General features: G+C 33.2%; 1 protein-coding gene across 1 annotated transcript in view; it reads right to left on the bottom strand.

The window, feature by feature from the left end:
• The window catches only part of LOC134231336 (uncharacterized), a 50,693-nt gene extending 37,964 nt beyond the window's left edge, over positions 1–12,729 (bottom strand). The window contains exons 1-5 of the mRNA XM_062713291.1: positions 12,485–12,729; positions 11,053–11,202; positions 8,521–8,958; positions 7,386–7,556; positions 6,854–7,282 (exon numbers count right to left, since the gene is read on the bottom strand). Of these exons, the coding sequence (XP_062569275.1) occupies positions 6,854–7,282; positions 7,386–7,556; positions 8,521–8,958; positions 11,053–11,202; positions 12,485–12,608 (1,312 nt within the window). The 5' untranslated portion in view covers positions 12,609–12,729. The remainder of the gene's footprint in view (positions 1–6,853; positions 7,283–7,385; positions 7,557–8,520; positions 8,959–11,052; positions 11,203–12,484) is intronic.
• Positions 12,730–18,449: the final 5,720 nt, after the last annotated feature.

The raw sequence follows: 18,449 nt of genomic DNA, 5'->3' as shown, positions 1-18,449 counted from the left end.
CATTTCCCTTTAATAAATTTCCTGTTATATACAGGGGGATCCAACCTTTCAATTAACATTTCCTATATATAGTAAAAGTAACGTTGGGAAAAAAGGGGGAGACACCCCCCACCTGTTGCTACGTGTCTGATGGAAAAGGAACAGTGAGATTTTGTTAAAAATTGGTTTTGATCTGTTTTTCGTTTGTTGTATAATGACGCCTGTGGAGTGTTACAAATACTTGGAACTCAGGACCAATGAGCAGTTTCATGTAATCCTTTTCGTGCTAACACCTACTGCGACTCGGGACTTGGTTTTAAATGGTCTCATCCTAAGGACCGATCTCCACGTCCTGCAGTGGATTCGAACACGCGACGTAAAGCTAAGTTAATCATTTCGCAACTCTATAAATGGTTTTAGAAGATGTAGTAATTAAATAAGGGAAATGAACTAATGAATTAATGTATCCTGGAAAGCCGTGCCTATGTAAAGGTTATATATTAATTTTAAAATTAAAATTTATAATTAGATTCAACTGCATAAACTACCGGGAAGACAGCTGAGAATATGATAACTACAAGAAATAAATGAATCGTTATGATTAACATGCAGAATATGTTTAAGTACTAGATTGTTGGGTATGCCAGAGCATCAACGATTGTTGGAAACAGCCCGTCATGCATAAATGACCCAACAAACTTGACGGTGATTCCTTATATTCCTCAATCCTGGAATAGGAGGGGCACTTTTCCTGAGTCTATTTTCTGTGTTTCATAGGAGAAAGAATTTTATCTCTGAAAACTGGGGGGGGGGGGGTGTGTCTATTTTCTGTGTTTCATAGGAGAAGGAATTTTATCTCTGAAAACTGGGGGGGGGGGGGCTGCGAGTCCAGGCGAGATATGATCAGAAATATTATGTATATTTGGCCAGTTTTCCTCTTAAGAACTCTTTTCCGTTTCGTTTATTTACTTTAAATGATGTAACTTCTAACTTCTTTCACAATATCACCGATATGTTTTTTTCCAAAGTTCGAAATTCCGATAAAAAGAACAGACTTGAAGTTTTCATTTCCATTCAGTGCAGTAGAATCATCCAGGAAAAGGGCGCGATGATATACACGTGACATTTGGCGCAAAATGATTGTGACACCCCTTACCTAGAAGACATATGGACTCATCCAATAGTACAGAAACGCAGAAAAAAGGTCAAACACACATGTCCGTATATGAAATCGCATGAAATAAACAGCTGCATGCAAAAAAACTAAAGGAAATAAACACATCAATATATTGTATAAGACGGTTATTTTTTTCTGCTAAATGTTTTGTTGAAACGGTAGTAACAAATTCCAGTGATAATCAGCATGCACAAAATTTTGCTGGCTATCTGTGACCTCTTCTCTTCGCACCTCGGAAACATCAATCCTTATACAGCCTGACGCCGTGACGTCAGGCAATAATGGAGTATTTTTTCGTTGAGCGATTATTCTGGGGGTTTTTTTCGCCCGAGATTTTTTCGTATTGTACACATGATGAATAAGTGTAATAATTATAATTTGTGAAAAAAATGTCCTTTAAGCCCTGGCGTTGAATATCGGGGGGAGGGGTCCTGTCCACAAGTACCTGTGGTTTACCTAATAGAGGTAATACATAAAATTTAAGTTTAGTAGACAATACAAAAATATATATATATACTCCTGATATATATAATCTGTTTAATGTTTAAGAAGTTATAATATAAATTGAAGTATATCTTGCTAAGCAAAAAATCCAATCTTTATTTAAATTTACTTCTAATATACACAACACTCTTTCTTGCATTGTAATTTAATCAAATGACCCATTTTTTATAATTATATTAAACGATTTCTTGATAGTAAAAACATAATTAAGGGAAGTAATCAAATGTTGAACCCGCTTTTGATTGGTTAGTCTGGATCTTGAATCTCGAAACTCGAATTTTGAATCTCGAATTTCGAATCTCGTATTTCGAAACTCGAATCTCGAATGTTGAATCCACTTTTGATTGGTTAGCTTGGATCTTGAATTTCGAAACTCGAATTTCGAATCTCGAATTTTGAATCTCGTATTTTGAAACTCGAATCTCGAATGAGCCTTCTGGGCTTTCGTAGTTAAGACTATTGTGTATCTTTCTTAAATGTCGACTTGTGGACCACAAGGTATGGTTTTTTCGTGTATCAAATTTTGAAAAAATTTAGCTTCATTTAAATACGAAAATAGTTCTCCTTATAAATATGATTTAGCGCAATTTGCTTCTCATGGAATGTTTCAACAGATTGTTAGAAGAATTGGTCTCCAAAAACCACATAGATACATGTATGTCTTGTCAATGAGAAACTCTAGCATCATTTTTATATTAAATTAAGAATACTTTTGTGACTGCTTTCAAATGACCACTGACAAAAAAGGTAAAATTTATGATTATTTTTTTTTAATAAAAAAGCAGCTGTCCCTCATGTCGGAAAGCCAGGGGTTTAATTTATCGTTAGGAATGATAGTCTATAAGTTGAAAAGTCGTAATTAAGTTTTGATATTATTGATTCATAATAAATTTAATGAGTTCAAATTTTCCGAATGTTTCTTGGATTTTTGAGTATCTACATCTGATTTACACCACTTCTAGAATATCACATCTCAAATATATTGTTGCAGTACACCTGAAGTTTTTCTTCACTGCTGTTAATTTTTAAGTGAGGAGTAAAAAAGAGGTTAGAAAGAACATTTACAGGGGTCAGACATGTATCTTTGTTTCTAAGGGTTTTTCTGAAGTTTAGCATCAAATAAAGATATGTATTGTAATTCAATTTCTTTGGTTGACATATGATTTTGAAAAATGTCCTCCATAGAAAGAGAATCTTGGGTACAATTTGGATTACCACGTCTAGACTTAAATACCACTTCCTCTAAAAATTAATTTTTTTCAAATCATGAGTCTTAATAACAAAGAAAATATTCCTATTCAGATAAGACAATTTACGAGGGGTATTTCAAAAGTTCTGGCAACTGTTTAATAAAAAAATTATTCGTTTTACGGAAATTATTGATATCATAACAAACAAACTCATAACAAAGAAAAGAAAAATATATACATATTGTGACGTCACTTTATAATTTTTATGACGTAATAACTCCGAAAATGGCGTTAGAATATAGAATGTTTACTATATACTGACCATAAAAATGACGTAACAAAAGACAAAATATGATCAAATGAAAATTTTCAAGACAACTTTTGCTTATTACTCGAACGCAAGCTAACGAACACAAATGCCAGTTGGTGGAATGTTTACATAGAATACAGTCTATCATATGTTTTTTTTTTTTTGTTTTTGTTTTTTTTTTTTTGGAGATCTTCTTGTTCTGAAATGGTTTTAGCGAGTGTCAAACTTAGCATGTTTTTATCGAATCTCGCTAGAATATTGCGTAATAAAAAAATTAACCGTTTTACGGAAATTATTGATATCATAACAAACAAACTCATAACAAAGAAAAGAAAAATATATACATATTGTGACGTCACTTTATAATTTTTATGACGTAATAACTCCGAAAATGGCGTTAGAATATAGAATGTTTACTATATACTGACCATAAAAATGACGTAACAAAAGACAAAATATGATCAAATGAAAATTTTCAAGACAACTTTTGCTTATTACTCGAACGCAAGCTAACGAACACAAATGCCAGTTGGTGGAATGTTTACATAGAATACAGTCTATCATATGTTTTTTTTTTTTGTTTTTGTTTTTTTTTTTTTTGAAGATCTTCTTGTTCTGAAATGGTTTTAGCGAGTGTCAAACTTAGCATCAAAAAAACGAATCTCGCTAGAATATTGCGTAATAAAAAAATTAACCGTTTTACGGAAATTATTGATATCATAACAAACAAACTCATAACAAAGAAAAGAAAAATATATACATATTGTGACGTCACTTTATAATTTTTATGACGTAATAACTCCGAAAATGGCGTTAGAATATAGAATGTTTACTATATACTGACCATAAAAATGACGTAACAAAAGACAAAATATGATCAAATGAAAATTTTCAAGACAACTTTTGCTTATTACTCGAACGCAAGCTAACGAACACAAATGCCAGTTGGTGGAATGTTTACATAGAATACAGTCTATCATATGTTTTTTTTTTTGTTTTTTTTTTTTTTTTTTTTTGGAGATCTTCTTGTTCTGAAATGGTTTTAGCGAGTGTCAAACTTAGCATGTTTTTATCGAATCTCGCTAGAATATTGCGTAAAAGAGACCTAACTGTGAGAAAAAGACAAAGTTGACAATCAAAGAAAAATAGGCGATCGTGTTATAAAATTTGATGGCATAAATTCGTCAGGTGTTTTAACCAGATTTCTGGGATAGATGAAGGCTGCAGGTGTCACAACAGTATTAATTTCTGCTATATATTCTTACCAAAAAGGCGCAAGTTTGAGTAGATGTAACTAATTCAAAACAAACTTCTGAGAAGTTTCCTTTTCAGATCTTGTAAAACCATTCTTTATAAAGATTTTAGTAGCAAAAAATACATAGCCATCCAGCAAGGCACGCAAGTTTGTTTCGGTCGAAGTCGAGCAGGTGCTTGAAAATCTAGTCCAGGGCCTAATCACTCCCCACACTTGACAGTATATAGAAAATCCAGCACGCCCTAAATTTTAATAAATCCGGTCAATACAGGAAGTTTACATGTTGTTTTTCATCTCATAAAAAAATTCAGCTCCAGTCTCGTATCAAAATGCCCGAATCGGAAGGGAAGATTCCGGGATTATTTTCCGTCAGCCATGATTTGACGTGAACCAAAGTGTAACACTGTTATGACACCTGCAATTAAACTTAAATTTTTTCCTTGCCGGTATATTGCTATTTTCCCGATCTATGATGATTATTTAATGTATTTACCAAGTTTCATAAAAATCCGTCCCAAGATAGGAAAATTACGGGCAAAACTCTGTGACAGGGGGCTTCGCGGTGAACACGGATTTCTGAAAATATGGCAAAAGTTGAACTGTATGTAATGATCTTGCGCGTTAAACTTGTGCGGTTTTTTCGTTTTAATTTTTTAATGGATGCATACTGATTCACATGAGGATGAAAAATTGATCAAAATAAGTTTGCTTTTTATAAGAGGGCGAAAGAAATAGCTTTTGTCATAAGGTTGGGGGGTGGGGTTAAAAAGAGCATCGAAAACATAAATATTATTGAAATATTAAGATGTTTTCTGCTTAATTACGATTGCTTTGCCTCAATAATTATTTTTTCCGACCGGATTTCTTTATCTGTTACCAATGTGTTCCAAATAAACCGATATTTACACATATCCAGAATTTTTATTTTGCTCCGAGTGTGGTCTAAATTTTTTTAATTTATAGATTTTAAAATTATTTATGAGTAAATGATGTTAATGAGTGTGATGGCAAGGTATATTTTAAGCTGTCCTTTAAATTTCATGCATTTCTCTCAACCCGATACATCCAAATCAGGCCGTGGTGTGGCCAACATAATTTATTTTAGAGGAAATCTGGACTAATTTTCTATGCTCCATTAAACATGAACGAACAGCAATGACGGCCGAAAAATGCCATTATTTCTCATTTTCCGTCTAAACTCACAAAATAAAACCTTAATTCTCTGACTACAATATTTCTAAGTACAAAATTCGGTTTTACTGCAGGTGTCACAACAGTATTAATTTCTGCTATATATTCTTACCAAAAAGGCGCAAGTTTGAGTAGATGTAACTAATTCAAAACAAACTTCTGAGAAGTTTCCTTTTCAGATCTTGTAAAACCATTCTTTATAAAGATTTTAGTAGCAAAAAATACATAGCCATCCAGCAAGGCACGCAAGTTTGTTTCGGTCGAAGTCGAGCAGGTGCTTGAAAATCTAGTCCAGGGCCTAATCACTCCCCACACTTGACAGTTATATAGAAAATCCAGCACGCCCTAAATTTTAATAAATCCGGTCAATACAGGAAGTTTACATGTTGTTTTTCATCTCATAAAAAAATTCAGCTCCAGTCTCGTATCAAAATGCCCGAATCGGAAGGGAAGATTCCGGGATTATTTTCCGTCAGCCATGATTTGACGTGAACCAAAGTGTAACACTGTTATGACACCTCAAGAGAAGTTAAGTTTAGTGTGCCCCATATTTTCTCGTGAATTTCAAAATGGCGGCGGTGCAGTTGTAACCCAACCGCGCCTCCACATATTCGCAAATTTTAATGCATGCGAAATAGATATTAAGATTTTACATGTCTGTGTAACTTATATTCATTTTTCAGATACAAAAGTCAAAAGCAGTAGTGAGTTTCTGGGTGCCGAAGTTGAATTAATGTGAAAAAATACGCACAGAATCAAATCAGGGACAAGATTTAGTACATTTTATCCGTAAACAGTATGAGTCCTGTTACTCATACTACAAACTGATCGTGTTATTCATCTAAATCTTTTTTTCACTGCTATATTATTGTAAGAAGAAAGATAGGTGGTTTTCATTCTGTCCTTATTTAGCTTAAAACGAGAGTGTAACATACACATGATACCTTTGATTCATTTTGACAAAGTTTTTAAGTCTTCTTTTTCATGCCTGGCCAATTTATAAATGAATATAGAACTTGATTTTTCAATCAATATATTACAAAAATACAAGGAACTAACCTTCGAATTGATGTATAACTTTTAAAACTTTATTTACTTATCAGCAATGACGTCAACAAAATGAAGAAGAATGCGTCAGCCACTTTTTTTGACTGAAATATTTGGTGTACAACAGTTCATGTTAAACTATAGAATGATCAATATAAAAACTACAACATTATAAATAGAAACAAATTTTAATTTCTTACCGATTCCGAACACCTGGTTTTTTGCCACCTGTCGTATATTGAGTCCGATGTCTGCACAGGGATGTGTAGGGCTTGATTTACCAACAATAACGAAATATTTATATGCTTGAAATCTGTTTCCATTTGACAATTTAACAAAATCGTAAAATGCAACACGTAATGCCTCGGCCAGGTTAGTCGTTGTAGAGGCGCTTGGTATTGTTAATGCCGTAATTGCGGTGTCCAACGACGACGCTGTAGTGTAAACATTAAACTTGAAATTTTGGTCGATAGCATTATCATAGGATATCACCCCAACTTGTACATTACTGGTTGAAATTTGCATAGTCCTCACCAAATCACCAATAACCGATACTAATTCAGAGTAAATAGAAGAGGTGTATGAGGAAGCCTCTATAATAAACAGGATGTCAATCTTGCAGGTCGAAACTGAAAAAAAGTAAACATGCAACTGAATTCTTGTTTTAAACATATATTATAATCATTTCGATAAAATAAGTAAGCATAAAAAGACAAAAAGTTAATTCCTGACCGGAACAGACAAGTGGGTATCCCGTCCAGAACTTTCCGTAACATGTACGCTGTGTGTTCCCAGCAACCTGTTTGTATCCTGAGTTACATGCGTAAGTGCTGACTCCATTACAACCTGTAGCACTTGTGGGAACGTTCACGTTACTGTTTAATTCATGGGTACAGGAAACATCTGGAGGGAAAAAAAAAAGAAAACAAAAGAAACTACATTGCAATCAATTGTATTTTAACATATTTATAAAATACATTAAAATTTATCCTCTAAAAGATTGGAACCGAAGCACGTGAATTTCTTAAAATTTCTAATAATTTAATTATATTTCTTATAATTTAATTCATTCTTATGGTACCAGCTGTACCAGCTACAAAAAAACATAGATTATTCAAACATTACAAAGCTTTAAAAGGGATGTGTAGAATGTGATAAATATTAGAAATGTCAAGTTAAATAATTATATATGTCTTTTTATCTATTATTATCACTTTGTAGTTATCTCGGTGTGTAGGTTTTAAGCATTTTTCGTATTCCGCCACTTTTAATTGTTAAAAATAACTAGCTTCCGATTATGTAGATATCAGTAATAATATTATTTTCATTGATATTTTTGAGTACCTGCTTTCTGAAAAAAAATGATTTAGAAAAGGTTTATCATATTCATTTATATATAAAACTTTCAACCCTAAATAGGACTCTGACATAACAGGCAATGAAAGGTGACTTTCATCTACATGGATATCTATCCTTCAAAAACGTGAAGACTCTTCATTTGAACAAAATATAACCCCCTATACCTGTAGTATGTATATATTGAACTGAAATTTAACCAATTGTTTTTAAAATCAGGAAATCAACATTTTACAGATAACCAAACCGTCCGGTAAAAATCGAAAAAAATATATCAATTGATTTCATGCATTAAAATAATTTGAGTGGATTCATATACGTTTATGCGTAACAGACAACACAATTTAAAAAGTGCATCACGGAGGTTCATCATCACATAAACTAATTAAGAATTGTCTTCAGTTTTTCCTTCATTTAAACACATGCTATTATGCATTATATTTGTAAGGAATCTTTACATAAATATTGCAAGATTTCGGTTGCCTTGACTTCCTATATATTTTAAACGTACCGTTAGGGAACCTCCATTGACCTGAGGACCCCCATGCTGTTTTGATCCAGATATATTTGACATCGTGTCTCGGTGAATGTGTACAACTCAATTTTACGCTGCTGCCGACTGTCGTTCCAGTGCCCATTCGGATTGTGGTCCCAGACCAAGAAATCCAGAAAGTGTCGTACCAGGATTGGCTAAGAAGTAATTCTAAATGTTCATCACACTGAGTTCCATCGATCCTTAATACAGACTTGGTGTTACTCCATCCGGCAATGATGAATTCATAGTAAGAACCACTAGAGGAATTGTCATGGGTATTCAACATCAAGTGAAGGTCATTGTTAGCCTTGGCTCTAAAAGTAAAGGATGTCCTCCCCAAGGCAAGGAAACAACTTGTTGATAAGGCGTAATAGGTGTAGTCATTTGGGGTAGATCTGCTGATTTCAGAGGATGCTGGTAAAATCAAGAGTATTACATCTTATTCAATGAAGGGGATTGAGATAACGAACAGTACCCAATATCAAAGTCCATTTCGGACAAAACAAAAAACAAAACAAAACAAAATAGGAGCAGAGCAAATACGGATCTCCAAAACGGTTGGATCACGTGCGATGGAGGAATGAGCATCCCCTGCCGACGTAAGTTATTACGTTTATAATAGAGCTTGGTTGCTAGATTATCATTTACGTCCTTTTCAAGTAAAACATGGAAAAAAGCGTCAGACTCTGTTGTATCTTTTATCTAAAGTTCACCAGAATATATCGTATCGACATAAGAATGGAAATGAACATTATTAATTGACAATACGTCGTCGATATATTTACATGTCGAGTTGAAGGCCTCAGAAAATGTTTTCTTCCTTGTATGTATATAAGCGTTTGCATAAATCCTCTTTCACAGAAATATGAAAATAGATCTGCTAATAACAGAGCGCAATTGTTGCCCATGGGAATTCCAATAGATTGTTGGAAGATATGGTGTCCAAAAACAACAAAGATATTGTCAATCAGAAATTCAAACATCTTATTGATGTCAACTTCAGAGTACATGTGTGTGCAATCAGAATGTATTTTAACAAAATGATTTTGCAAATGACCAGGTGAGTAAATTTACGAGTTCCATTTTTATTGAAAAAGAAGCTGTCAATAATATCAAAAATCCTGGACTTTAACTTATTGTGGAGAATGGTTGTGTATAAAGTTTAACAGTAAGTTTTAAAGATTTTGATTTTGGTAAAATCTTTTGATTTCAAATTGTCCAAAAGTTCTTTAGAATTCTTGGGTATCCACATCTGATTCAGTTGAATTACCACTTGTAGAATTAAATTCAAGTTCTTCTAAAATACAATATATATAGTGAGCCTTACAAATAAAGACTATGTTTTACCTGCTTTGTAAGCAGGGACCAGTACTTACTGACCATGTCATCTATACAATTCTTTTTTTCTCTCCTGGATTATTGAATACAGAAGAAAAGGTGGTTTTCATATTGCCCCTCAATTTTTTTAATACGCTATTTTGAAATGGACCTGAAGCATTTAATTCGATCCAACCCTTGGATAAATGCACGGACACCGAAAGTTAATTTAAATATTTAGTATGTACATGTAAATCTATACGTGCACATACTCAATGTTTACATTAACTTCCAGTACCCGTGAATTAATGCATTGTGGCAAGGCACTTTGGAAAAATTAAATATTTTTCCATTTTTTCCCAATTGCGTTAAATTTGGGACAAAATAACCACACTTTGACACTATCAATTTTTCCTACCCAAATATATGTAACTAGTTGGATATTGATATACTTTCTCCGATAAATCTAACTTAACGCCAAAAAGATGAAAAATTGAAATTAGTTTTCCTGACAAAAAAAAAAATAAATAACGCACCCTTTGATATCAAAGAAGAGAGCCTCAGGGGCCAAATCTCTGATGTAAACAACAATAGCCAATTGAATCTATTTTCCATTACAATATCAAATTTAATTGAATAATTACAGTTTTCTTTTTCTTTTCAAAAATGTTTCCTCTTAAAATTTAGGAATTTAAAAAACAAGCTTTGGAAAATTGCAACTTTCTTTAATTTTATAGAAAACAGGTTTTATCTGAGTATATTCAGCGGAGAATAAATATATGAGCACACTCCTCCATCCAAAAATGAAACAATTTTTGTAATCCTTAGAAACAGTTCTATCAATAAATAATTGCAAATTTTAGATCAGAGGTTGCGCTTTTTATTGAAAAAAGAGCTTCAAATCATTCGCAGTTTTTGTAGAACTCAGAATATTTATCAGTAAAATGGCGCAATTCATGACGTTATGGTGCATTCACAACCATTTTTGATAGATACGCAGTTACCAGGGTTTAAAAGGAGATTTTATGTATTTTCAACTAAAATTAAGCATTTTCATATATATTTAGAAATGCTAACTAATTAAATTATGAAGTTTTATTTTTTTCCCCAGATATTTCTAGAACAAAAAAAAATTCTATGTGAAGCTTGTTCTTTCAAGATATTTTCATAAATTCAAGGTTATTTACTTACAAGTACAGCCGTATGTTAGACAGCCCATTGATTGTGAGGGAGCTGTTCCACATCCTCCCCCTGGCCTGACACAAGATCTGTATCTAACTATTGACTGAGTCGAGCAGTCCCCGGGACAGGACGACCATGACCCCCATCCACTCCATATTGCTGAATACACAACAAATATATTGATTATGTCTATAAAGGTTAAGATACAAGTACATTATAAATGTATAACAAAATACAAGCAGAAATCTTTCTATAACAGTATATTCAATTAAAATTTCAGAATGTCAGAGAATTAGCAAAGAGGCCATTTATTAATCGAAATTACATGGATTATATAAAGATCAAGCAAATTCAAAGAATTGTGGTCCACCGCTTAATAAAGTTAATATCTCTGAAAATTAGGTCAAATATGAAGTTCAAGGCCAAGGCGTCAAAAACATAGTAGCTCGTAAACATCTTATCACAGATAATATACATGTCAAATAAGAAAGCACTTCTTTTCTCAGTTAAAAAGTTTAAGCAAAGATAAATTTTTTGCAAAGTAGGCCAAACTTCAAGATAAGGGCACGGGATTAAAAAACCATAGTATATTTTGGAAGGTCTTGTCACAGATAGTGTTATATGAAAGCCCTATTTTTACCCATTCAAATTTTAAGACCAATTGCAGGTATAATTATTTTTTTTAGAAAGGTCATACCTCAACTATAGGGTGAAAAATCATTGTATATTTGGGGAAAAAAACTGTCACAGGTATTGTACATTTAATATATGGAATCTTATCCTTCTAATTAAAAGTTATAAGCAAAGATAAAAGTTTTGAAAAGTATATCAAATATTAAAATTAAGGGGTCAAAAAATAAAAGTATATTTTGGTCTTGTCGAAGGTAATATAATAGACATGTACATGTATAATATATTATAAAAGTCCTTTCTCTTCTCATTCTTAAGTCATAACCAATTTAAAGTAATGTTAAATTTTTGAAAAGTACATCAAACTTTAAGGTCACGGGGTCAAAAATCATCAGATATTTAGAAAGGTATTGTTGTAGGTAATGTACATGTGAAATATAAAAGCCTTATCTTTTCTCTTTCAAAAGTTATGACCAAACTTAAAGTTTTTGTCCGAGATAGACTGACCGAGGATTGAATGATATTTAATGTACCCTCGCTTTCGAAAAAGCGGGTGACAAAAAAGTAAAGATAAATTTTGGACTGGCATGGAAATACACATTTTAAGGAAACATCAGTATACTTTATGTACAATATTTGCAGTAAATATAATTAAATCCAAGATATTGTGCTTTTTTCTTCATATAAGGCTACATTATAAAATTCCATTCCGCTATTTAAGAGTCGATGCAGTCTTAAAAAAAACTCGAACTTAAGATACTGAAATTTCTGAAACTATAACGAAAATAATAGGAAAAGAAGTGATACTTACTTCTGCAACTGTAATACCACACCAATGATTTAGTACACCCTGAACATGGATTTCCACCCAGCCAGGTGTTGGTGGCATATATAGTACAGCTACTGCCAATAGGATAATTACAGTTAGAATCCATTTGGGAATGGACATTTCGACTACCACTGCAACCCCAACCCCCCGGACATTTCCAGGACCCAGACGTGATATCCAGGTAGTACCCTGCTGAGCATGATATCCTAGTGGAACTCCCCTGCGCTAGTGTAATACAGTCTGGAAAAAAATATCAGTCTCTTCAAGGCAAGATGTGCATATGATTATGTTTTTATGAAATTTAATTCTTTTAAATAAATGATCACATATAGTTTATAGATGAACAGCTAGACAGAAGGAGGGAAAACTAAAACAATGCAAGGCAGAAGTTTTACTGGTCTTTCACCCTTGGGGCTTTATAGAATCATCTTTTTTGTGGACAAAAGGAAGTTTCTTTATCTACGTCATTTGTATTGCAAAAGGAGTGATACTCGTCTGAGAGGAAAACAGAACGCCAATGACAACACTCTTTGGCCTTCTGTTCTCCTATTGTTCCACTTACTTCGATTCTTAATGCCACGTACTTTCTTGACTCACCAGACATGTGTTATTCAAGCCTTGTAACATTTATTGATAGGTATAAAAATATTTTTCTTGGGTAAAAATATGATCAGTTACTCATTTTGTCCAGTATATTTGAGGCATGTTAATTTCAAATTAGACACCTGAAGCACTCTGTACCCGAAACTACTGTAATGTGACAAAAATTGCTTATCTCATGTGATAATTTGCTCAGAACCTCTTTAACTCCTGTATTTATAGTCACGCCCTATAAACAAGCGTCACTTTCACATTATTCCTATTAGCTATATTCTGATACAACATCTATGCAAAATTGCATTGTAATTATTTTACTTATATTTTACTTATGATTTAATAAGTGGTATCATGCATGTACATACATCAAAGAAAATGAACATTGAGTTTATGAATATATGGAGATAACGAACAGTAATCAAGCTCAAACGTCCATCAAACAATACAAAGCAGGAGCAGAGCAAACACAGACTTATAAACCATTAGAGGCGGGATCAGGTGCCAAGGAGGAGAGCATCTCCTTCCGACCGGTCACACCCGCCGTGTGCTCCTTGTCATGATTGGAAAATACAAAAAAAGAAGAACTGTCGACAATTCAGTGTGTAAATAATGGCCGAACAATTAGAATGAATAAAACTAGATACTCTTGTTGCTACAGCAACAAATAAGGTCTTCCGTTCTTCAGACTTCTTTATTTATCTGTAAGAAGGATATTTTTCTATTTAAAAAAATAAAGGACAAAATGCAAAAAAAGAAGAATCCTCGATCTAGGCTCGATCCCAAAACCAGAATGAAAGTCTGAAACGCTAACCACTGAGCCATCGAGTTCGACAACAAAAAAGGTTTTAGTAAACTTATCATTTTAAGGTTGAAGGAAGTAGTTTCGTAGTACTCATTCTATAAAATACATTTATGGGATAGTATGATACTCAATTAATAAAGTTTTTCTCTCATAACCGGAAGTTGCTGTTTTTGTTTCTTTTGGGACGGACATATATCGGAACAACAATTAAGATGCAATAGTATTCCTAAAAAAAAAAGATAAATTCATGATTTCTTTGATCACTTCCTGTGACGACCAGAAGTGACGGCAGACAATCTTATCTTAATTGTTTTTGCCAACTCATCAAGATTAACCACTTTATTTAGTTTGGTGTCTTAATCTCTCAATGTTTACGAGATCTAGCTATGATAACTTCTCATTTTGAGGACAGGAAATCACGCGACCGGAAGTGAGTTTTGCAAAAATTTCATGACGTTAATGTAGACAGTTGCAGTCTGAATAGCATATCCAAAAATCTTTACAAATACTTTATAAATGAATGATATTTATTGGAAAGAAAAATACTGAAATAATGTAGTTTCCCTCTTTTAACCGGAAGTTGTCTCTTTTTGTTTCCAGTGGTACTGAAATAATTGAAAACAACAAATAAGATGCTGTAATGTGAGGCTAAAACAGTTTCATAAAAGAAAAGTTGAAAATTTCGATTTTTTGGATCACTTCCTGTGAAGACCGGAAGTGACGGCAGACGATCTTATTACAACTGATTTTGCCTACTTATCAAGATCTATCACTCTAGATAAGTTTGGTGTCTTTACCTTTTACCGTTTACGAGATCTAGCTATGATAACTTCTCATTTTGAGGACAGAAAATCACGCGACCGGAAGTGACTTTTACAAAGATATTTGACGTTACTGTAGACATCTGCAGTCTGAATAACATATCCAAAAATCATTTCAAATACATTACGTATAAAAAATATTTATGGGAGAGAAAAATACTGAAAATATGCAGTTTTTCTTATAACCGGAAGTTGTCGTTTTTGTTTCCGGTGGGACTGATATATTTCGAAACTACAAACAACATGCTATAATGTGATGCAAAAAAGTTTCAAAAAATAAAAAGTTGAAATTTTCGATTTCTTTGATCACTTCCTGTGACAACCGGAAGTGACGGCGCACGATGTTAACCCAATTGGTTTTGCTTACTAATCAAGATCTATTACTCATATAAGTTTGGTGTCTTAATCTCTCACCGTTTCTGAGATATGACTGGGACAAAACTTTTTTGAAAAAAGCGGAAATCGGACATAACTGACGACCGGAAGTGGGTTTTGAAAAACTGAAAACTGCATTTGAAAAATATTTTTCCTCTCTATCATCTCTGAAAATTTCATCTGAATCCATCCAGTCATCTCTGAGAAATCGTCAAAACAAAAAGGGAAAAAAATAATAATAATAAAAAGAAAAAACAGTAGAATCACTATAAGGTCTTCCGTCTGAAACGGAAGACCTTAAAAACGCAGCTAGGATAAGGCTTTAAACGAGTCTACCGAAATTATTGTTTTATTGAATTGTTTGTCACTAACTTACCTTGTATCGAAGCATTTGCGAGATACAAACTCTATGTGCAGGTGATAAGGGTATATTGCCGCATAAGTAAGGGAAGTTGATTGAAAAGTTAAAATTATCAAGTTTAACATAAAGATTTGTTGTTAGATCAACTTGGATGTCCTTTTTAAATAAAATATCCAAATATGAAACATATGTGTCAGACTCTATGGTATCTACAAGCTCAACGGGATATATAGTTTCGACATAAGAATGGAAATAACCATTGTTGATTGACAATACGTCGTCGATATATCTTAAATGTCGAATTGAAGGCCATGGCCATACCAAATGGTTTTTTTACGTATAAGATTTTCTAACAAATTCTGTTTCACATGAGTACAACAATAGGTCTGCTGATAAAGTGGTCCAATGAATTGTTAGAATACCTTGTCTCCAAAAAAAAACAAAAACAAAAACAAAAACAAAACACATAGATATTGTCAATCAGAATCTCAAGCATTTCCAGAGTACTTGTGTGTACAAACAGATTGTTTTTAGATCAAAATAATTTTGCAAATGACCAATGACAAGGAACATGTAAGTTTATTTTCGAGTTCCATTTTTTAATTAAAAAAGCAGCTGTCAATGATGAAAAAGCCTGGACTGTTATTTATCGCTGGATGTGGTTTTATATAAGTTGAAAGGTCTTAAGTTTTATATAATTAATGTTGATTTTGATGAAATATTGTGATTTCTTATTTGAAACTATATATAGAATTACGGGAAGAACTGATTGATTGATTGATTGATTGATTGTATACTGTTTAACGTCCCTCTCCAGAATATTTCACTGATATGGAGACGTCACCATTGCCGGTGAAGGGCTGCAAATTTAGGCCTATGCTCGGATTTCAGAGCCTTTGAGCAGGGAGGGATCTTTATCGTGCCACACCTGCTGTGACACGGGGCCTCGGTTTATACGGTCTCATCCGAAGGACCGCCCCATTTAGTCGCCTTTTACGACAAGCAAGAGGGTACTGAGGACCTATTTTAACCCGGATCCCCACGGGGCTGGGAAGAACTGATATATTTAAAATTAAAGATATTGATGGTGCCCGTTATCTATTTAGAGTCCTAAAACCGAAATCCTCCTTTTTAGAACCTAGAAAACCGGTAAAATATAGAAAAGCATTCACATGAATGTTGGTCAAAGGTCAAAGATCAAAACTGAAAAATAATATATTAGGAAGTGCAGAAAGAGAGTACCTGGTATTTTAAGTTTTGCACATATCTTTCCAGTTTTTTGTATTTTAATATTACAAATCTATCAGTGAGTAAAGAATATCATTCCTAGCCAGCAACGACCAGAATTTATCAAAATGAAATATATTTTTTGTTATACGTTTAAAACTTGTTTCCTACATATCTGTTACATACTTGGATATTTTACTTGAAAAAGACATTATAAGTAATCTAACAACCAAGCTATATGATAAACGTGATGACTTTTACTTTTCTATCGTCAACTTCCCTTACTTATGCAGAAATATACCTTCACCACATGCGTACGGAGTGTATATATCTCAGTTGATTCGATACGCAAGAGCTTGCTGTACGTCTGAACAATTTCTAAAACAAGGTAAATTATTGACAAGCAAGTTGATGAAACTAGAATATAAGCCGTTTCGTTTAAAGTCATCATTTCGTAAGTTCTATGGTCGATATGTCAGCAAATACAATTTATCATTGAGTGAAATGCTAATTGACGTTTTTCATACTAATTGTTAGTCAATTATTTATACACTGAATTGACGACGGATTTTTCCGTTATTTCCTGATCATGACGAAGAGCACACGGCGAGAGTGACCGGTCAGCAGGGGAGGCTCACACCTAAATGGCACCCGATCCCATTTCTGATGTTTCGGAGGTCCGTGTTTGCTCTGCTCTTATTTTGTATTGTTTTATGGACTCTGAGATTGAATACTGTTCCTTATCTCCATATCCTTCTTCATAGGCATCGGAACAGGGGGATTAGTTTAGCTATCACTGAGTGATAGTGTTTTGAAAGAATGGTACTAAAAGAAGTGACTTCCTAACACCCCCTCCCCAAAGAAATTGTGTTTGGACAATGAATGCAATTTCATTTTTTAATTTGTTTTGGTAGGTTTTATTTTTTTCTTTTACACTTAGCCCCCCTCCTCCCTTTTGATGATGTCCTATTTTAATTTTTGCTTTAAAAGGTCTTATCTTTTCCAATGCTTTACTGGGCGGTCCATTAAAATTGATGTTGAATACATAGTAAAATATTGGACTGCTACGTCACATTGTTGGCAAGACCAGCTAAATTTTTTCCCATTCGAATTGAGTTTATATGTAGTGCAGGTAAAGGGATTTTTTTATAATGGAAATCAGCACTGGGCAAACATAAATTTTTTCCCCCCCCCACTTTCCATTCGAATGTCTTAGTTAGGTTAAAATGAGTTTATATGTAGTGCAGGTAAAGGGATTTTTTTTATAATGAAAATCAGCACTGGGCAAATGCCTATAAATGTGCAATAAAAGATATAACAACAGAACAATTATTGACTGTGTTTTAGGGCAAAATGTATTTTGAAGACCTTCGAACTAAATTGTTAATCTTTGGCCTGACAACCTCAGACAAACAGTTTAGTTCTTGGGTCCTACAAATGGTATTTTACTCTCGAGCCCAGTCAATAAATGTATGTTATTGTACAATATGACTATTAAAAGCTTATGGAATGTTTATCCTTTGAAATAAAGACCTGAAAGAAATCTAGTGGTTGTAAATTAAATTTCTAGCTTGAAAATATTTATTTTAATCCGCCATTAATATGAAAAGATACAATTTGAATGGCACAAGAAATACAAACCTTACATTTTCATGATATGAGTTAACGAAATATTCTTAAGTTAAAGTATGATATTTTATTTCTGTTGTGCACATCATAAAAAATCAACGAAGCCGGTGTTGAATAAAATATTTTTTTTGTTTG

Source organism: Saccostrea cucullata, unplaced genomic scaffold (assembly GCF_032062105.1).
Source record: "Saccostrea cucullata isolate Sc308-1 unplaced genomic scaffold, CSIRO_AGI_Scuc_v1 ctg606, whole genome shotgun sequence".
Lineage (NCBI taxonomy): Eukaryota > Metazoa > Mollusca > Bivalvia > Ostreida > Ostreidae > Saccostrea > Saccostrea cuccullata.
This window is presented reverse-complemented; position numbering and strand designations above follow the sequence as displayed.